The sequence below is a fragment of the Brachyistius frenatus genome, unplaced genomic scaffold (assembly GCF_029030835.1).
Source record: "Brachyistius frenatus isolate BFR_SWC_R1_liver_20210118 unplaced genomic scaffold, ASM2903083v1 Contig_57, whole genome shotgun sequence".
Lineage (NCBI taxonomy): Eukaryota > Metazoa > Chordata > Actinopteri > Embiotocidae > Brachyistius > Brachyistius frenatus.
The window spans coordinates 1,749,393-1,775,132 of record NW_027210656.1 but is presented as its reverse complement, the minus strand read 5'-3'; the positions used below and the strand labels follow the sequence as shown (position 1 = coordinate 1,775,132).

Sequence of the window (25,740 nt, the reverse complement as noted above, 5' to 3'; positions counted from 1 at the left end):
ATATGTGGCACTTGATTTCATTCTGCAACACACACGTTTCCAATTCAATCCTTCAGTTTAATTGGTACAAATCCAGTTACAATAAGTTAAAACAATATACCTTTTCCTTCTAAACAAGGATACATGTTAGGCAACTTTCCAGGAAATAGTGTTACATACTTAAATAGTTATCAAGTTACCCTTCTTCAATAGAACATAAAGTATAACCTTTGGCAAAGGCTTAATTCACAGTCAAATATTCAAGTAGCCTTAGTGGAATTCATACATGATTAATCCAAAAATAATGTACTTAAAACCGAAACTAGTCATGTATTTGTACAAAAGAACACAGTTCAAAAAGTAGTATACAATAATCGTTGGTGATCTTGTAAAATGTCCTTTCAACAATATATCTTAATACAGTGTAGTATACAGTATCCTAAAACAATATCTTTATGTCTTATATAAACTAACTCTGGCGTAGAAGGACAGTAGAATGCATAAAACAAATCTTACAGCCTACAGTCTGTCAGTTCTGCAAACATGTGTTTATTTAGGGGAAGTGCATCTTGGTTCTCCTCCACAGGATGAGTCTTTGTGAAGTGAGACTGTGTGTGACCACACTGAGCAACATCAGAAAGATTGTCATTGACATCACAATCACATAGTGGCTAATGCTGCAACAGACAGAAAGTCTAACATGTTAATGTGTATATGACAAATGTCACTAAAAATAGCAGGAGGAGGGACAGGTTGTGTAAATGAGTCAAGTTATTAATAAGTAATGAATGAAGACTAACAAACCATGCACTTCCCAGTTAACTTACCTTGTGCCAATGTCCAACCAGCTGCCATAGTCCTGCACCAGGAAGAAGAAATGCTGAGGAGAGGAAGAGTTAAAAATGTATTGTGTGAGGTTCACGTGCATTCTGCTTAACAGAAAAGAGAAAAATCCTTTAGGAAAGATCATTAAAATGCACTTTTAATCACATTAAACCAAAACCTTTCAAACTGACAGGAAATGCTTTACCAGAGCCATCAAGTCAGAGATAACCAGGACGATAAGAAACAAACTGAAAAAAAAATAAGAGAAAAAAGAACAACCTATGTTACAATCAAGATCTGACATCCACAACCAAACTCCTGTACTTCTGTACAGCTTATACAGGAGATTTACAGCATCTTCACTCACAAAGAGGAAGAAACTTGTTGATATTGGATCATTTACTGTAGTTATTTGAGCCGATTGTTTAAATGTAATGTCTGACACTAATTCAGTCTAAGAACATTTGATTGTATTTTGGAAGGCTGCAGTGAAAGGTTACCTTCTTGACGAGAGCTGTGTTGCAACTTGGATGGTCTCAAATGTACACATTACTATGATGAATGGAATGATAACCTGGAAGAACAAAAGGGACATTTATGGAAATTTAGGATCACATGAATATGTCTAAATTAATTTAATTCATTGTGAATGATGAGGCTAATATTTATCTCTATTATGAACAATGATTATGTAGTGATTAATGAGACAAATAATACAAATTGGAAATTTTTGACTTAAAAGGTCACAGAAAAGGCAGATAGGGTAAAAATGTTATGGATACAGAGATTCAACATAAGATAACACATAAACCATAACAAACAAACAAAGCATATTCCACAGACAGATAACTACTTGATTATGACAAGTCACAGTGTGCTACTACTTCCCCTTCACAGCTTTTACAAGAAAATGCAGTACCTTCCACATCATCAGGCTTCCCATGATGAAGGGGTTGAACACAGTCAAGAAACAATAAACAGATGCAGGGTCAAAACTAGAAAAAAGGAGAAGCAGAGGAAGTGACTATAGAACACCAGACTATATTTAAGTGTAAACCTATCAGAGCAAGAAATATGTCTTGAGGGTATAATGAACATTAGATTTCTTGATAAACCTTAATCATTTTGTAACACATACTGTATCTTGTGCGATGTAAACACATAATAAAATACAAAAGGCAACACACAACTTGAGACACTAGCTCGTCTAAAAAGGCGATATTTTCAGATCGCTCTCTGCATTTCCTTCCTGTATTCAAATGACACATGGCTGGTAATTAAAGAAAGCACCCATCATCAATTGACAACAGATGTTCACTTCACCCAGAGTGCAACCCTATACACCCCACCCTCACACAACTTCCTGCTATTTAGCACGCACGCACGCACGCACGCACACACACGCACACATGCACACACACACACAAATATGTAAATACCTGTTAATGGATGCTATGTTCCCTGTGCCAAAGAAAGCTGTTATTATAAAAAATACCTGAAAAAAACATGTGCAGTCAAGGAAAGACCTTAAACCTAAAAAATATTTGTTTTAATATTTACATGTTACAATTTTCAAAAGTTCATCTAATTGGATAAAGTTTGGCATGAACAATGGTACCTTGCTACTGTCATGTTTGCAAATACTCCAAACAAGGATACAAAAAAATATGATCTTCTGATGTCATCCAACTTTAGCTGTCGGATCTTGGTGATGTCGATGTTTGCAGAGAAATCAATAGTTGACAACTGGAAGAAATAGTTTTGAGTAAAACCACTTTATAAATTAAAATGTTTTCATAAATTGAGATTCTCTTCATTGATTGGCATATTTTGGAGAGAAAAAACACAGGGTCACTAAAGCCCAGAGGTAAATGCTCCAGAAACATACGGCATGTTTTTATAAAATCTGAACATATACATACAAGTATGCCTCTAAAAGATCATACAGAATAAATAGCTTGAAGTGTGCTGGCTTCTGATAACACTGACCAACTTAGATCACCACAGTTTTCCGTTCAAAAGTAATAAAGCAGAGTATAGGTGTACAAATACATGTGATCTAAATCTTACACAAGTCTATATTAAACAGGCACACACTTAAAAAAAAATGTGCATCTGTAGTTTACGCAACTCTTCTAATTCCGCTCCGGGAACAGACAGTACACTCTACCTCTTGCCTGCCAGAGACACCTTGAGCGAGCAAGGCTTCCTGCTCAATGTTGATCCACACAAACATTAACCAAGATAACACAGGGGGGAACAAGGCCTCTGACCTGGGTAGTAGAAAACAGAAACATTAGACATTGTTTTATTCTATAGCTTTGCTGCGCAAGGAAAACCCAGAAAAAGACATCTGAAGTGCTGGTGTTTTTGTGTGTGTGCAAAATATTGTGTCCCACCCTGTGCTCAGCAGTAGGTATGTGGATGTGAGAGACAGGAATATGCTGAGGAGACGATGGAAAAGACGTGTTGAGCTCAGCAGCGGAACCAGTATGGAAGATGCTGGGAAAACAGAAGAGACAGCAGAGGTGTGTCAGGTCTCAGAGCCAGAAGGGGCATAATACATTACAACAGGATGTAAGTTTTCATTTCATTTATATGTCAGATATTTGATCAATATGTGAAGACTGACCATAAATGACATATAAATATGATTATAACCTCCCCAGGAGTTTCCAGCACCACCACCTACCTAATGTGCTCCAGCTGATGATCTGATTAAGAAGTGGTAGGCCTTGTTTCTGTAGCAGGCTGGAGTGTGTGAGTGATGGCACGTATGCACACATGGCCACATGGAGCATCTGGTTGACAGGTAATACATTAGGCTGTATCCAGCAAATGCAGTCACACATACACACAAGACACACACACACATGACACGACATGTACTGTAGTTACCTGAGCAACAAACTGCTGTCTGTCACTGAGGTGCAGTGGTGTCCTCTGTCGTGATGACCACAGGTAACAGGCTGAAGTGAAGAGAGTGAGCAGACCTGCACAAGTACTGAGCAAACGAACACAATATCTTACTATATTTTTAAAGACATGATCAAGGCATACAGCTTAATATTGCCCGTGTGTTGAATAAAGCTGCTGCTGTTAATATCAGGTTATTTGAATGAGATTGTCTATCTCCAACTCTTCCATTGATTTAACTTTTAATTTGTGATCCATTAGTTAAAGGGGAAAAACATAGATTTTACATGATACATTTTAGTTTGCTTGTTATGGAAGGCCCCGCGCTGAGGGCTCCAAATTTTGATATATGTATACTGTCAGTGGAGAATATTTGTATTCATTTCGAGACATAGATCCCAACCATAATTCTCATCCTGGTCTGATTTCTCGAAAACAATGTTCACTTGTTGTGATATTTTATATTTCTGAAGTATTGAGAAATGAAATAGTTCCTGGTGGCTGACCTGACCTAAATTTCACATTTGTGTTTTGCGTTAGTGGGATACTGTGGTAAACATTCTGATAAATGTAAGCAAATAAAGGAAGTACTGTACTCACACCAGCTGTATGTTTGGTTCTCTCCCCACAACAGGCATCAGGGGGAAAGCAGCCAAACACAGACAGCCCAGAAACCAGCTCAATGAGCGCAACTGCACACAAACACACACTCCTAGTTTATATTGTATGACATACCGAACTTGAACTCACAGCAGGTATTGATCTGACAGTAGGGAGGTCAAAAGATGAGCACAAATGATGTTGTGCATCATTATATTGTACTGGTTCCATCACAAACAAATTTGTATGCTGTATCTATATTTAATCTAATCATGTTTTTGAAATAATGTGTTTAGAGAAAAAAGTATCAATGATTTTAGGACTTTACCATCAGTGCAGATAACACTCTGGAGAATACAATACACAATATGTTAAATCGGGAAGTTACATCTGGTTATGGAAATCTGAAAATAATTAGAATGGCTAAAAACAGCTTCAATCATTCATCAATTCATTACAAAGATTTCTTGAATTTATGATCTGGGACATTTTTGTATTGTGTTTACTCTTCTTACAAGGAAACATCCATCTCCTGTTGACACACACACTGTTTTCAGTTATTAAAAAGGCTTGGAAATTAAAAAGAACATGACTTTTTTGGTGTAATGTCACTGCAGGAACCATGATTTATTCACCTTGGCCTTGCCAAAGAGTCCCGACAGGAGGGGCCAGAGAGACAGGACAGCCAGGCCTACCGTCAGCACGGCACGATGGAAGAAACTCACCACCTGGGGGCAGCAAAGGTAAACAATCATCCAAGATACAGTGAAATATCATAGTGTTCACACTAAGAAGCATATAGTGGTCACCAATTTGTAGTGTGTATGTTGAGGTCTGATGAAGGCTAATGAGTCATTTTGTTCCTGTGTACTGAGGGAGAAATATGTCTTTAACTGTACATAAGAAGACATAACAGGTTTAAAGACACCTACCAGCAGCTCGATTCCAAATGCCACCAGCACAAAGTAGCCAAAACATTTCCATAGTGGCAGAGAGGGGGCCAACCGAATCAAATCCTTTAGAGTTCCAGACCTAAAATGGATAATTCATGAGATTATTCTTCCTGTGATAAAAGAGAGAAAAGAAAAGAAATGCCAAGGCAACACCTTCATCCATTTACAGAGGAAAAAGATGAATGGATACACTTCAAAAGGTTCTAAATAATACCTCACTACACCTGCGCCAGAGATGCATGCAAATATGTGCGAGGTAAATAACATCCATTGAAAAACGGTCTATGTGGATGTGTGTGTATAGTGTTTGCTCCACCATTCTCTGAGGAACTCTTCATATTTGGTTGAATAAGGTGTAATCTATGTAATATTTTTTATTAAGTTTACATAGTCTCTAATGTGTTTGTTACTCACTCTTTAAGAACAGAGTACCACACAGGGACGGGCAGCAGACAGTAAATATAGTAGGTAATGGGGCTCCTTTGGATTAGCAGGAAGGCAGCGATTACCACGGCCACACACACACACAGCCTCGCCAAGTTACGGCTGGGAATCTGCACACACAGAGGAGCAATATCGACTTTACGAGACATTCAAGTTTCATAAACCTGTTTGGGTGGAAGGAATCTTAGGAGTCAAAGAAAGGGGTATTACACTTTCTTTATGTCCAAACCTGTTTAGTGAGATTAGGATGTCTGTTGAGGCTGGCGTGAGTCTTCAGGATGACTAAGACAACATACGAGGTCCAGCCTACAAATCCCAGCACCACACTGCATCCCAGGAAGAACCTGTCGTAGTTATGGTAGTAGACCAGGCCTTCCAGAGATTGGGATATTAGAGACTGGCACAGAGAGATCTGACAAGAGACGGAGGAGGGCAAAGCTTTAGCAAAAGGAAATATGGCATAGAGGAAATAGGAAGAATATTAATCAGCGATGAATATGAAGTAGCAGAAAAAGAAACCTGAACGATTTTTTAAATTTGTTTAACTCCAACAATGCCGGCGTTTGTGAATGTAGACTGCCTTTACCATAGTTCATCTAGTTTCACTGGTGTCAGAACTAACAATAATGATATTTTTACTGCAAAATCAGCTAACTATTCTACTCAAGTTTGCTGCAACATTTGTCATTAGTTCAGAGCAGCTTTAGTGCTAAATGATTGCATGAGTAAACAGCATGTTTAAGGCATCAAAGTATCCAAAACAAAATATAAATCTCTGCTTTAATTCCCTTGTAAAGCTGTTAATTTAACTCTCAGCTGCAGACCATCTTTTCCCTGATACTCACGGCATCCTCGTACTTCTCCAGCTGAATCAGTATCCGAGCCGTGCGGATGAATTCTGCTTGTTTCGACTCAGTCAGGAGTCTGGGAAAACAGAGAAACAAAGCAGCAAATATTTCATTCAAATGTGGCCTTGAATATGTTGACTGGTTGGATGTTGACTGGGGCACATTCTTTGCATTTGCATTTACAGAGCAGCAAAAGCTAATCTAAACAGTGCACTGCCCTGCTTAATTATTTATAGATCGCCAACAGATTTTGCTGAAAATATTTGAAACATTAGATTAATTATTTTCTCAGAAACTCTAAGCCCTTCTCTCATTAACATACTTGCAAAAGTGTATATTTTAATTTACTCCCTCCACACTGTGTACAAGTCATTAATTCTCTTCTTGTACTTACTGGTATGGGGTGAAGAGAAAAGACAAGGTTGTTTCCTTTTTCTGGGTCATTTTGACCTACAAAAAACATTTATATATTTCAGTCACCACCGTTAATTCCTATATCACATAACATAACCCATGTCTGTAAATAAGACATGGTCATTAAGTCAAGAAGTTTCCAACAGTTACTCATCAACACGCCAGTTATAGCGGAGATGCATGCTGTCATACCTTAAACTGCTCCAGTACTTGAATAGCATTAGTGTACATGCTCTCTGACTTGAATTGGTCACTGTTGTTAAGGTAGAGAAGAGGTAACACACCCTGAAGAGACATACACATAAAGACTGTCATAAATTCTCCAAAAATTTATTGTAATACGTATAAAACACTGTATTCAAACAAATGTGTATTTACGTTATCTCTAGACTTACAACAGAGTTAACAGGAATGGGCACACCAATGAGAGAAGCCATGAGCGGAGCAATGTCACCCTGCAAAAAACAATGCAAAAATATGAATATTAAACTTGACTTGCTGTTGCTCTATTATAGCACAGCTTTTGCACATTTGTAATTGAGTGGTGGTAATTGATGACAGTAAAAAGTGCCGTTGAATGAGCTTTACCTGGTTGACGTCAACTCTACGAAGGTGCTCCAATTTCCAATCTGAGAGAAACAATAAGACAAATAAGAAAAACAATGTAAACTTAACAAAATGTACACAGTAGTGTAAAACATGGAGGACAATCTGTGTCCTAAACTGAAGCTAAAAAAAAAAACTTGTTTGAGAGTACCTTGCAGGTACCCATCGTTGTACGGCTGCGGTTCTGTAACTCTCTGGGCGTTATGAACCCCAGCGCCCCACACCACTAACGGGGTGAGTGTTTCAGAGGGATGGCCGGCACCGTGCGAACCTTCAGGCGTATGAACACAAACATGCCAAAATGAAAAACTGCAGTGAATTCATATGCCAAGATGTTTATTCTCCAATTGTAACTGACATAAAAAGCTTATATATACACAAACAAGAGTCTTACCCCAGTTTGTCATGCCATGATCAGAGGTAAACACATACGCTGTTCTGCCATCATAAGCAAAGAAATCCTCTACTATAGACACCAGCTCTGCTACACCCGCATCTACTAGACCAATATTGTCTAGGTATTCCCTAGACAAAAGACAGAGTACAAGATAAAGACACTAGAACATCAGAGGAAGAGGAAGAATTTGTTTATGTGTAATGAAAAATCATTTTAAAAATAGGCAAAACAAGAAGAATATCTGATAACAAATTAAACTACTCACTGTGACATTGGTCTGTGAGCATGCCCGTTCGTGTCAATGCCCAGCAGATGCAGGAAGAAGACATTTTTATCCTCGAGTAAACTGGCCTTCATAGTGGAGTTCGACTTTGCTGTCTCAAAGAATGACTGTTACAAAAATGAAAAAATACATTGTTGAATTTTGTTCAAGAAATCTCGTGCTATTAAGCTTGTAGCAGCCATAATATAATCTACTATAATGAATCCCAGTGGCTTCATATTTTGCTACATCGGAATGCATCTTTTAACATAAACATGTCACAAACACAACATGTGCTTTACATGAGCAAAAGCTACTAAAATACATTTTAAAACATTTGTATTTGGTAGTTTTTAACAAAAGATGAATCACAACAATCATCTTTATTGTTAGTACTTCCACTAGCGTACTTTGACTTGAGTGAACACCCAGGTGTCCAGCCTGGAGGCATCAGTGGAGGCAAAGTCCTCCTCCTCTGCTGGATATGTGTGGGTATACACATGGTCTCCACTTGCACCTGAGGAAACCGGAAACAAGATTTATTACAACAAAAGTTTGTTCAGAAACTTACCTTACCTTAACACATGACCTTTTAGCAGTAATGTGGAATTAAAAAAAAAAAAAATTAGCGTGATTAAGAAAAGTGTTGTTATTTACTCATATTATTTAATATCATAAATGCATTACAATTATTACTTTTGAAATTTTGCATGCAATCTTTATCTCTGGCCTTTTTCTTTTGTATTGACCAGGTTCGCTGTTCTTCTTGTGCGAGTGTGTGTGTGCGCTTGTGTACCTTTGGCAAACATAGGCAGGATATCAGGGCTGCCCCAGCACCAGGTGTGTCTGCTCTCATTAAACACAGAGTCAAACTCTACAGGATTCTCCTTCCAGCCTGAAAACATGCACAAAAAAAAGAGTCACAACAGTAGAATCTCACACACAGACACGAGTCCAAAAGCCTTTACTGAAAACACAACATACCTTTAGCAACTGCACTAACATCCTCATAGAAGCCTGCGATGAGAGCAACATGACCTGGCCGAGACTCAGTAGGCACGCGCGTGTGTGACACACCCCAGGTACCCTTGTCCTCTATTACGCTCCTGATTTGAGAAAACAGACGCACGCATGCTAACCCAAACAGCAGGGACTGAGGAGCAGTGATGTGTGAAAACTTACCTACCATAGCAGTCATACATATTGCATCCTGTACTAGACGAATTAATACACACACAAACGCTCCACATCAAAGCTCACTGCAATCATGTCTGTTTCCTGACCTCAGGTACGGCGTCCTGGACGAGCTGTTGGAGAGCAGAGTGAAGAGACTGTCTGCTCTGAGGCCGTCAGCCACCACTAACACCAGTCTGGAGGCGGGGGGTGCCAGCGGTGTCGACTGCGGTGTCATGCCGTGGACCAGGGGAGAGGTGAAGTAGATGTCAAAGATAGAGATGAAGAAGACGACGTGGACTGTCAGTCCAACCAGGAAGAAGGTGATCATCCTCATTTTGAGTGTCGACTCTAAAGAGGAACAGTGAGGTTACTTGTGATCGAGGTGGAAGAAAATTTTAAATTGTAATTTTTTTTTCATTTTGTGTGCACCTTTTTGTGTTTCTATGCTGCTGTGACTTTATCCACTGTGGGATTAATAAAGTCTAAATCTAAATCTAAGAAGGTGAGAACAAGAAAACTGAATGAGAATGACTGATGCAAATAAGGATTAAAATATATATATATATATATATACAGTTTGCTTTTACATTCAGGATTAAAAAGTTAGTTCAAAAACAGTAGATATTATAAAGGTTCAGAATAATATGGACTGGCAGGACGGAGTATGTGCCCTTTCAAGGATACTTAAGGGTTAGGGTTAATCCTCTGCTCACCATATGCCATTAGCTAATGTGCACAAAAAAACAAAACAAAAATCACGGCTTTCATAGTATATTTTGATTGTGCTTATTGTGCCAGCCGACTGACTGTCATGATGTTTATTAACGAGAGTGTAACTTAGAAAATCAGGCGATACAAAAAAGTCTTACCTGTATGAAGCTTCAGCGGGATGTGACCATTGAAACGTCCTGTTAAAGAATGAATGGAAGAGCCGCACTATCTACTACAATCTACCATCTCACCCATTCACCTCTTATACGCACTGATTTACCTCCCATGCTATGTTCGTAGATGACCAACTACAAACCCAGACAGCCCGAAAGGATTACGGCTTTGTTGTGCGAAACAAGATGAACGTAATCTTTAAGTGCGGAGTTTTACAAAACCAACTGGCCGTGTTTAAGAAGATTACTACAAGAAATGCAGGCACCGTGAGCATTCACTTCCTTGTTGTGACTCTGACGCTGCTCGTTGACGTGCGTGCTTCACAGTTGCATTGTGGGTTGTGTAGTTTTGCGCTACATTTTTTTTATTTTCTAGCAAGCTTTCTTTCTCAAACGTAATAAAAAAAATTAAAAAAAAGAAACAGCTTTGTGTTTTGTACTCATGCGCATTACAGTGCAGTTTCGGAGAAAACTGTTTTCGTTACAGGTTTTTTGTTTTTTTTGACAACACATTAGCTTAGCGTGAGCTATCAGCTGTCAAACGCGCCCTGCCCTGTTTTCCTTTCTACGTCAGAAGTAGCCAATGATCTTCTACTATCCCGTCAAAGAGGCGGGCTTTTGGATGACGCGTCACAGCGTCGACCAATCATAGGTTCGCATTCTTTCCTCGCGTCGACGCCACCTACCGAACCTCCGGCTGGCGTTATCCATTCAGGAAGAAGGGGGTCTGATTAGCTCAGCTAGCTCTGACTGCTAAACATCTTTATAGTGCAAAAAAATGGCGTCGGTCAACCCGTTTAATCTCAGTGACTCCGAGGAAGAGGCTGAACGGCGCCCCGATGAAACGGTTGACACGGAGAGAAGCCCGAGCGGCGGGGCGCCGGGGCCGCCGCCGCCGCCGCCGGGCAATCCTTTCTCTCCACCTGCGGACGCCGAGCCTCCGACGCTGTTGCTGTCTAGCAACCGGACGAGCCCCAGCGGCGAGGGCATCTCGGCGTCGGCCGCGACCACCTCCGCTATGGCGGGCAGCGCCGAGACGCGGGTGTCCGTGGATGTCATTGCCGCTCAGCTGCTGCGGGACCAGTACATCCTCACGGCCCTGGAGTTTCACACGGAGCTGCTGGAGGCGGGCAGAGAGCTGCCGCGGCTGAGGGATTATTTCTCCAACCCGGGCAACTTCGAGCGACAGAGCGGCACCCCGCCCGCCAAAGACCAGGTTCTCGGACCCGGAGGACCGCTGAGTGAGTCACGTTAGCCGGTCTCATCGCCGCTCACGTAGCTTGTCAGCCTGCTGGCTCTGTCGTTGATGTTGTTGTCTGAAGGCGTTTGTGTTTGGACGCCAATCCATCTTGAGATATCCGCCGGCTGCACCTGCTCTTCGTCTCCGGGGCCTCAGACGACACGCGGGTTCTTGTGGGTCAGCTGTGTCTTGACAGACAGAAACCAAGAGCACAAGATAATCACAGAAATAAGACGAAGCCATACCGCGTTATCTATTTGCTGGACAAAAGGTGTAAAACACCCTTTTTCTTTAGGCCCACCGGCAGGTCAGAGGTCAGAGGTCAGCTGCAGGAAAGAGCAAAAAGAGAAGCAAATAGAAGAAGAGGATGCTTGTACAACCTGCTTTTTAAATACTGTATTTAACTCCGTGGTGAAAGAAGTGTTCAGGTACTTTACTTGAGTACAAGTACTAATAACGCACTGAAAATACTCCACTACCAGTAAAAGTCTCGCATTCAAATCCTTACTTAAGTACAAGTACGCAAGTATTATCAGCAAAGTGTGCTTAAAGTATCAAAAGTAAAAGTGCACACTATGCAGTCGAAGATCCCTGTCAGTGTTTTACTATACGATGTTTTTGGATGAATATTACTGTTGAATATATGTGCAGTTTAGTGCTGCAGTTATTTGCGATTGTGCTTATTTTAACAACTTAATGTACTGTTGGTTAGTTTAATCTACAGTAATGCATCATATTTCATGAGATTTGTTACGCTTGTATACGTTTTGTTCTATAAGAACCATGTATCTCAGAAGAACGTCTTCCTTTTTCAAGTGGGTTTAAAATAGTTTGATCAGCTTAAAAAGTAGGAGGTTTTTTTTTTCTCAACCCATAAAGGAACAATGAATCGTTCAATTTATCAGATTTGAAGATAAATTGTTTTCACCAGACAGGAAGGGTGTAAAAAAAAAAAAAAAAACAGTATCTGTAAAAGTAGCTTGTTAGTAAAGCTGTCAGACAAATGTAATGGAGTAAAACGTACAAGATTTCCCACTTGGATATCGCAGCGTAGAAGTATAAAGTTGCATAGAAATGGACGAACTACCCCTGTAAATTTGTACTAAAGTACAATACTTTAGTAAATGTACTTAATTACAGTCCACCACTGATTTAGGTATATTTCAAAATTGGAAGCGAATGATACAGTTAGTAGAAATGTAGTAGTGGTCTTCTTAAAAATGGACACAACAGGTTATCAGACTTTATGCATTTGGTTTGATGCTTCATCATCCAGTTTAGGAGTGCCGTGTTAGCGGGTTATTTGCTCTGTACCAGTTGTTTCTACCAGGCTACCAGGCCAGGGAGTCAAATATGATTTTGGTTTGCTGGCGAAGGTTGGGTATCTGTAGCACCTTCATCCACTTACATAACTTTTTTTTTTTTTAATGGAGTAAGCTGCAGCATTACATAGTGCCTGGAAAGAGTCTAGGCCCATAAACAGACACCATGCAAATAGTAACCATGGCCACAGCCCAAGCCGCAAATAAATAAAGCCTGCTATTGAGCGGTAGGGGTAGTATTACCATAAACTTGAACTCAATTGTGGCTAAGCATGGGGGGCTTTACATTGAAGTGAATATGAGTAAAAAAAAAACAACTTTTTGTGTGGCCCCATTTCACAGACACGAGTGGAGCAAATATATTCACACTTACTATAACTTAGACCTACAATATAATTAACTTAAAGTCCGTATGGTGCAACAGCAGGAAATCGGCTTTTTAAAATTTTAGATGCAGGATAGAAAGGGTAGGGAAGATATCAGTATGTATTGATATGGATAGTCATGCATCCTACCTAAACACGTAAGCAGAAACACTATCGGTGATGAATTGGATTGAACTAAACCTCCATCTGTTCCCCAACCTGATATAACACAAATTAACAGATTCTTCTTTGTTTCGCCTGCGACAGAAACGTTTTGTTTATTTCTGTCGATCAGTTTGTAAAAAAACTGATGGCCTTTGTATCTTGGTGATGGAGTGCCATGTCGTACCAGTGGTTCTGATTTGCCTCCTGGACTGCACTTTCAAATTAAGAGCAATAATATTCTTCTTCTATCTGTCGAGGCATGCTGTCAGAATTAAGGCCGAGCGAACTGGTGGATAGGCTTTTTTTTTTCTCTCACAGTTTTTTAGTAGCTGTGCAGGATAATTTGATCATTCTGTTGATACCTGTTGATTATCCTCAGGAGTTCAATGATTCAAATTAGAGCTTCAGTTTCTGAATGTCTCAGGGTATTTATAGTATATCACGACAGCAGCACTGCAATTGTAATTTTGCCTTTTTTTTTTTTTTTTTTTTTGCAAGCCGAGCAACGAGACTAGATGATGTATTATCATTGTATAAACATTTGGCAGTTTCCCAGCTGAGGGATCCAAAGCATATGAAAACGTGCTGAGGAGAGAGAAGATATGATTGTATAAGCTTTATATGGAGCAGCAATGGACAATGACACAAGGCCGCTGTATATCCTTGGGTCAGGGTCTTGGCAACTGGCCGGAGGCTAGCTGTTTCAGGCAGCAGATGGCAGCTAGTTAGACTCTCTACATCCTTTTTTCCTGTCAGTATGAAACCCGAACCTGTAGAATTGAATCCTGATTTTTGTATATGTCTTTGAGACCACAGCAGCAAACACAAACAACTATGAGAGATGTGTATAGAAGCTGTCTAATGGTTGCATACAAACTCCCTAAAGGTTTGGAACGTGGTAACAGAATAAATGTTTTATGATGGTGTCTTCGAAAAGCATGACAGGACCTGACAGCTCCCCTGTTGCAGCAGTGACAAGAACGCTGTAGAGACACTGTAATCTCAGTCTCATTTGCTGTTGATGGGCAAAGGTTCATAAAAATATGAAACTTGGAAGAAGGTGAAAAGTCCAATTTACCCAAATGTAACCAGGAAAAAATTAGCAGATAATAATGAGTTCATATGAGAGACAAACTCTGCCCGAGGCCGTTTCATTTTTCTTCCCGGCATAATCCGATAGCCAAGACCTCATGTGATCACTGGGATGATCTATGTTTCTCATGTTTGAAGGATTCCGCTGTTACATTGCAATTTGCAACATTAAAATACATTCCAGTTAAAAAGGGGGTTACTGCCCAAATATCAGATGTCTTTTCTTTTTGATGAAGCAGCTTCTCATCAGTTTGTCTCAAGGTTTTTTTTCAAAGTAAAACAACAGGTGATGTGATGTGATCCTGAAATGCTATGCAGTACAAATATAATAACCTCTACCTTTTAATGTGCTTATTATATTGGAAGATATTCCGTTTTCTTACCGCTGCAGCCTCAGAAGGCGTCGAAAAGAAGCAGCGTAGCGACAGCATAAACTGACAGCAGTCAATAAACTGTGTACCACGTTGACGTGGCACAGCATGACAACCACATGACGGGATGATGAAACAAGACATGGTGCATCACCTGGTCATTGTGAAAGTAATATGTTTAGCCAGTTTGCTTAACCCATATAGTGCTTTAATAACGTTGCGCAGATATCTGGTAAAGGTTCTGATTCTTCTGACCAACTAAAAGACCCATGTTTTTTTTTTTTAAATCTTATGCCCTGTAAAACAAAATATGAGCACGACGCTTTCAGCTGACCAACAGACCAGAAATGTAACTTGCGATTATTACAAGTACGCAGCCTTTGACCGTTATCTGTGAGCAAGTTCATTGCCGTGAGCGTGTGTATTGATAATATCTGTGTTGCAAGCTGCATCTGCAGCTGTTGCTCTGAGCCGCGAGACAGCGAGGCATCTCCCACCACCTCGCTAATTTGCAGCAAGGAAGTATGAATGAGTCTCGTCAGGTGTTCATTCGCCTCGTTGACGTAAATGGAGCTGATGAAAGTCACGTAAACTGCCACATGCGAGGTTGACAGTAAGCTGCCGTACCAGCGGCGTTCGTGTAGTTTGGCACATATACGGTCTAATATAGTCTGAAGGTAGGAAACTGAACGTCAATTTGCTGTTGTGGCTCTTGCCACATATGGGTCAAATAGTAGGCTCACATGATGTGCTGTCGGTTAGGTTGTTTGTGACAACAATTTGTGTGCCGTGACGAATCTGTAAATTTGACACAGTGGCAGTCCAGGTCAACCACAGAGCACATACGGCAGGTTTGTAACGCCAGATGCATTTATTTGATCAAGATTCAGTGGTAGTCGGCCTGTTTTTACCAGTCACAACTTGTTAATGTGGTCTTTAGTTGGCCCAAACTCGCATTCAAATCCTCTCATGTCTCTTCATCTCTTTCTCTGTGTGGGGCAGGGAGTTGTTATTGTGTGAGAACGTGATTAATGACATTGCTGGAGTACTGGCAAGGCTCCTTGTCATTCTGGACTGGCTCCGACTGCCTGGCTGTTCATAAGTCTGTGCCTTTCATTAAGCGGTGTGTGTTTTTCTGCAAATGCAGCTGGTTCTGATCTTAGCAGTGGTGCACGATCACGACACAAATTATTGCTGTGTGCAAGGGTTTAACTGCTCCTGGTAATTACTGAATAAAGCAAAACTACCAAATATTTTCCATAGAAACTGTGTTCCTGTAGATTTTTGTTTTGTTTTTACCTCGTATGATCTTCATGCAAGAAATTAATATTTTCTAATCTATAGCTTAGTTCAGTACGACTTAAATATAGTTTAGAAATAGAATTATATTCCAGGGAGTAATTTAGTGATTTTTCATAGGCTTTGTAACCACATTTTAAACCATCAGTCTCGCCAAAACATCCCTCTCATTAAAGTAAAAGAGCTTGTTGGCTACCTCCCGACTCTCCGTTGCCTCTTGTTTCCAGTATTTGTGTCAGCTCTTTTTTAAACGTATCTTTTTGTTCCCGGTCTAAACATGTGTATCTCTCTTGGTCGTCCAATTTATCTCTTTTGCCTTTCTACTTGCCAAAGCAGAAAAATGAATGTCCGTGTGTGTTTGTAGCACAACCAGCTGGGCAGGAGTGAAGTGGCAGATGTGTCACAGTCTTGACGGCACCACGCCACAAGGCACACAACTGGAAAATTCAACCAGAGAGAAACTCGTGTTTTTATACACAAACGGTATCTGTGCATGTCCCTGCACATTATGGGATTCCATTTGTTATCCTTATGCCTTGACCTGAAAACACTATTATTCTTCGGCCAAATAAAGTGCAGCCACTTCCAGCATGAATCTTTACACATCATCAGGAAGTAAAGACAGTTGGAAGCGTTCTCCACAGGAAAAATGGTTTCCGTGACATCAGCCTGACAGAACAATGACACAGCCAATGCAGAAGCGCTTTCACTGAACAGTCACAGGACGAAGGGTGTGTGTGCTTTGGGAAGCTGCATGAACTTGTGACATACACGCATACATACACATACACACGCTCAAAAGAATCAACATTTTTTTAGGTGGTTAGAAACTCAATATTTAGCACAAACAAAGAACAAATGAAACATATTCTCATCCCAAGTATTACTTTACACACACACACACACACACACACACACACACACACACACACACACACACACACACACACACACACACACACACACACACACACACACACACACACACACACACACACACGTGTTGGGTTTTTGCTTTGGCATCCTCCTTTAAGTTTCCCTCACTCCTTTTTCCCCCCTTTTTAAAAGGTCATTTTATTAAAACTAGGTAATGATCTACTCACAGGACACTTTTCGAAAATAACGGAACAGTAGCAATGTAAGTTTGTAAGGTAATCAATATACGCCACGAACCAAGATTTTGTCAGGTTCTTTTGTTTCCGCTTCATCTCTCACATTTTGTGCTGTTTAGCTAAGCTGGGGCTTTTAGGGCCAACAGGACTAAGTTTGGCTTGACCTTCTACTGTATCTTGACATCAGAGAACAAATAGCCCATTCTCACACATTGCAGTGGAAAGAAAGCTAACACTATTGAGTGAACGACCAGGACAGCACAGCTCAGTGAAATATGAGCATGAGAATGTTTATTTATTGGCTTTATCTGCTCTTTGAGTGAACAATACTTTCAGCATTCCTGAACTCGGACGTAAGGTTGTTGTTCGCAGGTAGAAGTGATAAATGGGCATTTCAGTGAAGTTAAGTAAGCATTTTATGATTAATTCGTTTCCCCTATGTGCAGTGACTGAATTGTTTCTTGGCTAAAGTACAACCTTCCTGTACAGTTTATAAAGATATCGGCTTTCAGCTGAAGTTTACATTTGTATTGTAGAAAGATTGACACGTGGCTAGCAGCATTTCTTAAGGCTTTCACAGACGCATTGTTACACTTTTTAGCTGCTTGTCAGTGGGATCATCTGCAGTTAACTGTGTAATGTAATCACGATTGTTTACTTGTCTCACTGCCGTCTCTGTGTCCGTGTGTCCGTTCAGATCGAGCAGGCAGCATCAGCACCTTGGACTCTCTGGATTTTGCCCGTTACTCAGATGACGGCAACCGAGAGTCAGACGAACGGGTGGCAGGTAAGATGAACCACGCTGTCAGGGCTCAAAGAAAGAGACCCAGCTTACCTGAGGGAAATAAATGATCAGGAGAATAGATAATAACTGAGAGAGTGGCATAGAAACAAGGGAAAATAACGATAAATAAAGATCCAGTTTAATCCGAGAGTTTTTAAACGAGCTAGACAGCCGTAAAGTTAACTGACTTCATATTCGTCAACATATCCCACCTCCAACATGCAGTGTGTTTCTTTCTTTAACTCGGTCGAGGTGTTCGTTCCGCCTCCCCATCAACTTTCACACTGTGGAGTCAGCTCGTGGTATTTTTGGTACCAGAACTCTCAGCATTGTTTGAAATCACAGCCCCTTGCTCCTGTGGCTCTGTCGTGACACACCGGCAGATCGTTTTTAGCCAAACACATTAACGGTTGTGTTTGACACCAACGACGCGTCGTCACACAACGCGGGCTTCAAGAACAGTTGCTCAGTTATGAGCACGTTGTTTGTTTTTAGACGTTGTGCGACGAAAATTTGTATGCTGTCAACTAAAGGAAAACAACTGAATAAGCTTTTTGCTTTAATGCAGAATGCAGAATGGACAGTGATGCCACGCAGGGAGGATTCATACAGTATTGTGTTAACTTCATCTAGTTTTGATCTTTCTATTTCATAGTCGCCAACATGAAGACATTAGTTTTTAGGCATCTACATTGTACCATTACCACCATTTAGTCAGTAAGTGTTAGTCACTGAATCCCAGAAAGCCCCAATCCATAACTACAGTACAGTTTTATTGAATTAAACAGTGGCTTATAATGTGCTTTATGTTTGTTATTTGTTTGACATTATATCTGCCCCCCCCCCCTTGCACTGCACATGGATGCTAAGCATGACAATAAACAGTGTATATACAGTACCTACACCTATAATTATAAATGTCAATGTGTTTATTGCATTATGAGAGCAGAAAAAGTGTTGCTATTTTATAAAACTCTAATGTCCTAAGTAATGTAAGTTGGATACACCTGACATGTAAACAGTGATATGGCTTGATTATGGTTTGGGGCTTTTATTAGTTAATTAAAACCAGATTTATAGATGAATGCATAGTAAGAGCACAGTTAAAACCATGCAGCAGAGATGTTGGTTCCACCTCACACCTACAACTTATGCATCTTTTGTAAACTTGACTATTATTCAAACACTCCCCACTCTATCAAATTGGCACCTCCTCTCTTCCCTTTTCAACCATCCCTACTCTCACTCCCCTCAACCTGTTCCTCTCGCCAAGATGTCTGCCCCCAGCTGTCTGACTCTGGGTTTTCTGGCTTTCTCCTGACGTTGATCAAACCCCAGTGAAATACTGGACAAGTCACTCCATCCAGACTAGCTTTTTGCTTTTTGCTTTATTTTTATTTTTTTTCCCTCTCTCCCCGTTATTCAGTTCTTGGTTTTCCATTTTGTTTTGCGATTGCATCCTGTGCACTCTTGATCTGCTTAAAAGGTGTTTTTAGTTTTGTTTTTTTTGTATTTGAAAAGTCCAACTAATACATTGGTAACATTACCTTTGGCAGAAATATGGTAAATTGTGGAAACAAAAAATGTACTATGCCCTTTACAGGAAATCATGGGCTATATCCTGGCACTAGTATCAAAAATTGCTAAAGATTTTTACCTTCCTTTCACACTTCCTATACCTCGATGTTAAGCCCATAAATAAAGAAGTGGGAAAGCTACTCGAGCACCTGTTCAAGCACGATCCTTTACAGTAGATAACAGCAGGTCTGATCAAATAGCAGATTTTCAGTGCACAGCTATGCAACCTAGTTTTCCTGCTTCATCGCTTATTACTTTTTGCGTGTGTTTTTAATCTAAAGTGTCTTAAGAGCTTGTGTGTTCTTTTTCTTTATTCAGTGTTAGACTACTATTTAAAATTTCAATTTATAATTTAACAATTTTAAACAAATATCTTCTGCTTCTGATTGTATGAGTTGTCAGAAATGGCTTGCTCGTGTTATTGTCAACTATTTTTTTTCTTGAATAAAAACAAGGTAAACAACTCTAGAACGGTAACGCAACAATGTCTAAATCATATTTTGACTCTTAATTTTTTATAGCTTATAATAAGTAGTTCATAGTGCGATGGCCTGATATGTTAAGAACAAGTAACCAGGCTGTCCTGTGAGTGGCTTGAAACCAATTAATTACCTAAAACTATATTTAAGGCATTTGCCTTGAAAAAAAAACCTGTGTCAGACAGCTCCTAGATTTTCAAGAGTTCAGTAGCTTGAGTGGATTTGCTCACCTAAATACAACTAAAGTAAATTTGGACTCGCATTCGTTAAGTCAGTGCTATTAATGGGAGGAAAACGAGGGCAGGAAATCCTCTCATTGAGATGCGTCTCAATGCATTACACACACCTGTCGAACAAACATCCAGCCAGCTTTACCATGATCCTCTGCTGCATGCGTTCCTTAGACCCATAATTTGCATGTATCCTCTTTTTTTGTTTTGTTTTCTTTTAGGACTCTTATAATCTTTTGTGTCGTTGTTTGTTTTTTTCATGCCCATCTTTGTTTTATTTGTTTGTTCCCTGTCTTTGGTTGGATGCCCTTCCTGTGTGTGTGTGTTGTCACTTCCTGTCCAGTGCTGGAGTTTGAGCTACGGAAAGCAAAGGAGACCATTCAGGCTCTGCGCGCCAACTTGACTCAGGCAGCAGGTGTGGCGTACTTTTAACTTCTTCTCCACCTGAACCCGTTTTTGTTAGAGCTTTCTCTCCTTTTGTTTCTAAGAGATTTCCTCTAGATGAGTAATTCTCGGCATCCTTTCACACACATCTAATATCTTCTGTATTTCTCAGAGAGCGAAGGGCCCTCTCAGGAGAGAAAAAACTTCAAGTCGAGCCCTGAAATTCAGGTGGGGAATCCCTAATTGTTGAAAATGTAAAGAGTTGTGAATTTTTCTCTTTTGTTAAAACAACTCACGAGACTAGATGTGTTTCTTCTAGCCTCTGTGAGGGCATCAATTGTAAACCTTGATCGGATCATTTTACAGCTTCTCTTTCTTCTCTACCTCAGGAGCCTATACGCCCACTGGAGAAAAGAGCCTTAAACTTCCTTGTGAATGAATATTTATTAAAAAACGAATACAAACTCTCTTCCATCACCTTCTCTGATGAAAACGATGATCAGGTAAATATTCTTCTGGCTGCCGCATGTTTAGAGACGGAGGGATTAATGTCTAAATGGAGTAAACTTTTATTTTTAGGACTTAGGGCTGCCTCCTTTTCAGTACAGTTTCTTTATTCCTGGGGCAGCCTAGGAAGTAGATTTGCAACCATGTGTGCTCTGACATTGGTCGGGCCATGGCACAATAAACAAATGCAACATCTTGGATCAGCTGTATTTTTTCTGAGCTTGCGTCAATGCAGAGGACAACCCCACTCCTGCCATATTTGTTTTTGTATTTGTTCTCAGGACTTTGAGTTGTGGGATGACGTCGGCCTCAACATCCCAAAACCCCCCGACCTGTTACAGCTCTACAGGAACTGTGGCAGCACCCTCCCTTCACCTCGGGACACGGTGGAAGTGTCAGTCGGGGTGGATTTTGGCGATCTTCCAGGAAACTGCATCACCCAAGATCCTCCGAAAAAGTCTGACCTGTCACAACAGGTGCATATACATTGGCCTGAAACTAATCAATTTTGTACTTGTGATTGTGAAACAGAGATTCAGTGACATGTTTTGCTGCATCAAGTGTGTCTGGTGTCTGTTTGGGAGTGAGGCCAAGATACTAGACTGACCCCGACCAGAGTACAGTGCTGATTTACTCAGTCATTCAGAGGCAGCACCATTTTCCCCCGAAGACCAATTGATTTGATTTATCACAGCAGAGTAGTGGAAGGAGTCCACAGAACTACAATTCATGTTGATGATGATGATGATGAAAAAAAACATTACCTCTATATTGACTTTGTATAAAAGTGGTCACATCTTTCAATATAGTCTGAACTTTATGGGTCACATAGTTGCCATCCTGAGCTGAACTTATGACATATCTGTGTATATGTTTTTCCCTCAATAGCAACAGAGAGAAGTTGTGCAAGAGTTGGAGTACCAGATCAGCCTCCTCAACAATGACAAGCAGAGCTTAGCTGAGCAGATCAAGAAACTGCACAGGTGTGTGATTGAGTGCATATTTGTGATCATATTCTTATCCATATGTAAGACTGGCTGAGGCACAACATGCCATGGTGCTGACAGGGTTCCCTTTATCCAGAGCAGACATTCTGCATTTCAACAGGAACATTTACCACCATTGTCGAGGTAAAATGAAAAGTATGCAGAAAAATCTAAAAATGATTTGTCTCCTCTAAAACAAAAGTGGAACTTATTTTTTTTCTTTCAAAATAGAATCTTTAATTGAAAATTTGGAACAACTTGCTAAACCACAATCCACAATTGTTGAGGCATTTTACAGAGTTCATCTACCAATATTTTTGGACAGTAGTGGTTGAACAGTGGGTTGTATTATTGACTGTCTGCTTCACTTTGTTTGACGAGCTCTTTCATTTCCTCTGCCTCAAAGTGAGATTCAGACACTGAAGAGGACTGTCTCCTCCCCACCTCCGGCCACTCTGGACCTGAGCTCCCAGAATATATCCAACCCGCCCTCTTACTCTACCACTACCGGGTGCTCCACCGATCCGCTCTCTGTGGTATGTGGTCAGTTTGAATACAATATATAGTGCACAGACTTATATACATGTGTGTCAGTGGTACACAGTATTTATAGGACCAATGTCCGTCATTAATAAAGAGATAAAGTAAACAGTAATAGATAAATGTTTGTAGTGTGTATGAACATTTCTCTGCAGTTGGGCAGAACCCCTGATAGGTGAGCCACTAATCCTGACTTCATCTAGTGTCCTCCTCAGCCTCAAAAAGACAATGGCCAGTATCTGGACATCCGAGGTGTTTCAGAGCCTGAAAATGACCCAAACACCCCCTCGACTCAGAACACATTACAGCCCCACCTGCAGTCCCATAACAAGCTGAAGAGTCAGCCACCTGTCCAGTTTGATCAACCAAACAGGTGAGTGCAAATTCAGTCATGCAAGAAACTTAACAAATTATGAGTATATTTAACTGTTCAAAAAGATGTATGTAGTCTAACCATCCTGAAAATTCTGGTTATACTGAGCTTCCTGCCTGGAAAGATATACATAATTGAAACTTACAATCCTGATATCCTTTTGTATCTGTGTTGCCTTATATTTATGGGGTATAATTAGATTTTCTTAATTAATCCTAACAAATTTGACTGTAGGGTGCATGAAAAGAATAGAAAAAATGAAAATCAATCTCCTCAAAATATACATACATTTACTAAAGTATATACCGTTACCATGTTTTTCATCTCTGTGTAGTTACTAAATATATCCACTAGATGGAGGTAGTTATCAGTCTTTGTAACTACAAAGCATTAAACCGTCAGTTGGCTGCCCTCTTGAGTTGAGAAAGTAGATTTTGGCACTTGCTTCATTTCATCGGAGTACATAGCTGTCCTAGTGGGAAATGTTTAAAAGTACTCTCAATCAGTCAGTTGCTGTAAAGTCTTTTGGTCAGACTCCATCTATCTATAGATTTATTTTCATTCCATTGCAACACTCAGCAATTCCATGGGAGAGTGGTAGTGCTAAACTCTCTGGCAGGGTGGCCCAGTCCTCAATCATTCAACGGTCAGTACAATGTCCAGATTCCCTGTGGAGCTCAGATTACATCTTGCGGTCTGCGGTGACTGTTTTTTGGTCTCTTGTCTCTTTTGGTCTCTCAGGAAGTTATCTCCAGCCTTCCAGCAAGCCTTGCTGTCCTTCTGCAGAATGTGCTCCGACAGCCGCCTGGGAGCAGAGGTCAGCGCCGCACTCTCCATTTACTTACCGTATAAAAACAGTACACTTCGGACAACAGCAGTTTAATAATATTCCTCTTGTTTTGCAGGTGTCCCGTATAGCAGACAGCGAGGAGAGTGTGATGCTGATGCTGGGCCGCTGTCTCCCTCACATCGTCCCTAACGTCCTCCTTGCTAAGCGAGAGGTAACCCCACTTTTGCTGCTCCTCTTGCTCTTCCTGGTATCCCCTTCATTATTGTCATCATCACAGGCTTCTTGTCTTATTGTCCAATAGATACACACACAGCAGCAAGGCTGAGCAGGGTGAAAGTTCAGGGAGAGCTGCATCATCTAAAGCTCACAAATTCCCATCTAAACTGTTTCTTCATTCAGTATATGAAACCAATTCTAAACAAACTGTAAGTCTCTTCAGGTTGAAGGTGCTATGTGTAGAATTATTGGTCTCAAACTGTGACCCATTTGCAAAATGAACGTCAAGGTCATGTCAAAATAAGATATCTTGTGCAGTTTAAATGTCAGCTTAGTGTCAGTACCACATACAAAACTCAATTTTCCATATTTAGTCAAAATTGGTTTCTGTAAGTTTTCTGTTATCTGTCAGTGATTGACCCGTTTCAGAAATACTTTATTTTGTTTGCTTTGAGAAAACAAAACCTTTTTCTAGGTTTGCGTGTGAAGTTTTCACAAAATGTAACTAACTTGCAGTGTGATTAGTGGATTGTTTAAGATAATCACGTGATTATCTCCAACCTAATGTACTAATGCTGCACGGAGCACCTTCATCATTTTTTCCTTTTGCAGATAGTGTCTTCTGCCAGAAAACTTTATTGAGATAAGAAGAAATTTCACCAGAATAAAGAGACATTCTTTACCTGCTGACCGCCCATCTGACCTGTGTCCATCTATTGATTTCGAATTCCACCTTCTTTTATGATGGCATTTGTTTTCACCAATCATCAACATTTCTCCTCTGGTGTTTTTGCCCCCCCCACGCACACACACTCACATTTGCTGTCCTTTTGCCTTTACTGGTTTTATTTTTTTTACTCTTCTCTTTTCGTCTCACTCATTCTCTCACTCTCATGCATGCATCTCTTCTAGAGAATGGTTGCACATCTTTGCCAGGTGAGTCTTTTGCGCGCTCATCTGCATGGTTCTCACTACCTGTACATCAGAAGTATGTAATTAATGCCCAGCTCCGTCAGATACAACTGCTGCCACTTTTGCTCTGATTTGCTATAATTCTTTTTTCTTTTACTTTGCACTAGCCCTGTCATTTCTGAAAGGTGCAATTGACTGTTATCCAATCTTGCATTGTCCTAAAAGAAAATATATTAAATAATTCCTAACCAAAATATGAATTAACATGCAATGTTGGCCTACGATAAGCAGTTTTAGCATCAGGTGGGTCATGTTTATATTGTTTCTCTTAAATCCAGGATATCTTTACTCCTCTTTGTTGGTTGGTCCCCTTTTCCATTTTATTTGCTGCAGCTCTAATCACTGATAGTTTTATTTAAGTTTATAACATTTTATCAACCTGTTCACAAATATAATTATGCTATATATGTTTAACTAATTAAACCCAGAGAAATGTGTTTTTATGTCCTTCATATAAATTGTTTAGTTATCTAGGTAACTTAACTCAAAGTAAACCAGCTTTTCTACCTTTAACTGGGGACACAGTTGATTTTATTGTCATGAGTTAAGTGCAAATTCCTGGAGAGAAGGGAATGAGAGTTTAAAATAGATAAGGTATAGATAAGACAATACTCACAGACACCTGCACAGG

General features: G+C 40.2%; 2 protein-coding genes across 8 annotated transcripts in view; one reads left to right on the top strand and one right to left on the bottom strand.

Annotated features, from left to right (window-relative positions):
* Positions 1 to 499: 499 nt before the first annotated feature.
* Positions 500 to 10,641, bottom strand: pign (phosphatidylinositol glycan anchor biosynthesis, class N). 2 transcript variants are annotated; one of them, XM_069705550.1, is made up of 29 exons: positions 10,290 to 10,637; positions 9,528 to 9,768; positions 9,229 to 9,350; positions 9,041 to 9,139; positions 8,655 to 8,761; positions 8,248 to 8,372; positions 7,980 to 8,110; positions 7,737 to 7,856; positions 7,568 to 7,608; positions 7,375 to 7,434; positions 7,172 to 7,264; positions 6,960 to 7,015; positions 6,563 to 6,641; positions 5,947 to 6,129; positions 5,688 to 5,827; positions 5,253 to 5,352; positions 4,956 to 5,048; positions 4,321 to 4,412; positions 3,703 to 3,808; positions 3,497 to 3,605; positions 3,204 to 3,306; positions 2,975 to 3,077; positions 2,464 to 2,550; positions 2,244 to 2,299; positions 1,724 to 1,799; positions 1,305 to 1,378; positions 1,010 to 1,052; positions 807 to 859; positions 500 to 656 (listed from the first exon to the last, which is right to left on the bottom strand). In XM_069705550.1, the coding sequence occupies exons 2-29, from the start codon at positions 9,752 to 9,754 to the stop codon at positions 533 to 535; spliced, it is 2,802 nt and encodes a 933-aa protein (XP_069561651.1). In that variant the 5' UTR covers positions 9,755 to 9,768; positions 10,290 to 10,637; the 3' UTR covers positions 500 to 532. The 2 variants fall into 2 exon arrangements, with proteins under 2 accessions (XP_069561651.1, XP_069561652.1); XM_069705551.1 differs by having other exon boundaries at positions 540 to 656; positions 996 to 1,052; positions 10,290 to 10,641.
* Positions 10,642 to 10,992: 351 nt separating this feature from the next.
* relch (RAB11 binding and LisH domain, coiled-coil and HEAT repeat containing) overlaps positions 10,993 to 25,740 on the top strand; it is a 34,242-nt gene continuing 19,494 nt past the window's right edge. For 2 of the 6 annotated variants that reach the window (XM_069705535.1, XM_069705534.1), the window contains exons 1-12: positions 10,993 to 11,545; positions 17,968 to 18,057; positions 20,685 to 20,756; positions 20,898 to 20,953; positions 21,115 to 21,228; positions 21,514 to 21,708; positions 22,121 to 22,215; positions 22,625 to 22,754; positions 22,974 to 23,131; positions 23,873 to 23,948; positions 24,037 to 24,132; positions 25,050 to 25,073. In XM_069705535.1, the coding sequence (XP_069561636.1) occupies positions 11,083 to 11,545; positions 17,968 to 18,057; positions 20,685 to 20,756; positions 20,898 to 20,953; positions 21,115 to 21,228; positions 21,514 to 21,708; positions 22,121 to 22,215; positions 22,625 to 22,754; positions 22,974 to 23,131; positions 23,873 to 23,948; positions 24,037 to 24,132; positions 25,050 to 25,073 (1,569 nt within the window). In that variant the 5' untranslated portion in view covers positions 10,993 to 11,082. The remainder of the gene's footprint in view (positions 11,546 to 17,967; positions 18,058 to 20,684; positions 20,757 to 20,897; positions 20,954 to 21,114; positions 21,229 to 21,513; positions 21,709 to 22,120; positions 22,216 to 22,624; positions 22,755 to 22,973; positions 23,132 to 23,872; positions 23,949 to 24,036; positions 24,133 to 25,049; positions 25,074 to 25,740) is intronic. The other 4 variants (XM_069705537.1, XM_069705536.1, XM_069705538.1 and 1 more) reach the window with 3 other exon arrangements.

Coding starts and splice junctions, on each gene's coding strand:
- pign (XM_069705550.1), bottom strand. CDS start 9,754: ATGAGGATGATCACCTTCTTCCTGGTTGGACTGACAGTCCACGTCGTC. Junction 6,130..6,562: donor TGGAGAAGTACGAGGATGCC/GTGAGTATCAGG, acceptor GTCTCTTGTCAG/ATCTCTCTGTGCCAGTCTCT. Junction 860..1,009: donor TCTCTGACTTGATGGCTCTG/GTAAAGCATTTC, acceptor TCCTCTCCTCAG/CATTTCTTCTTCCTGGTGCA.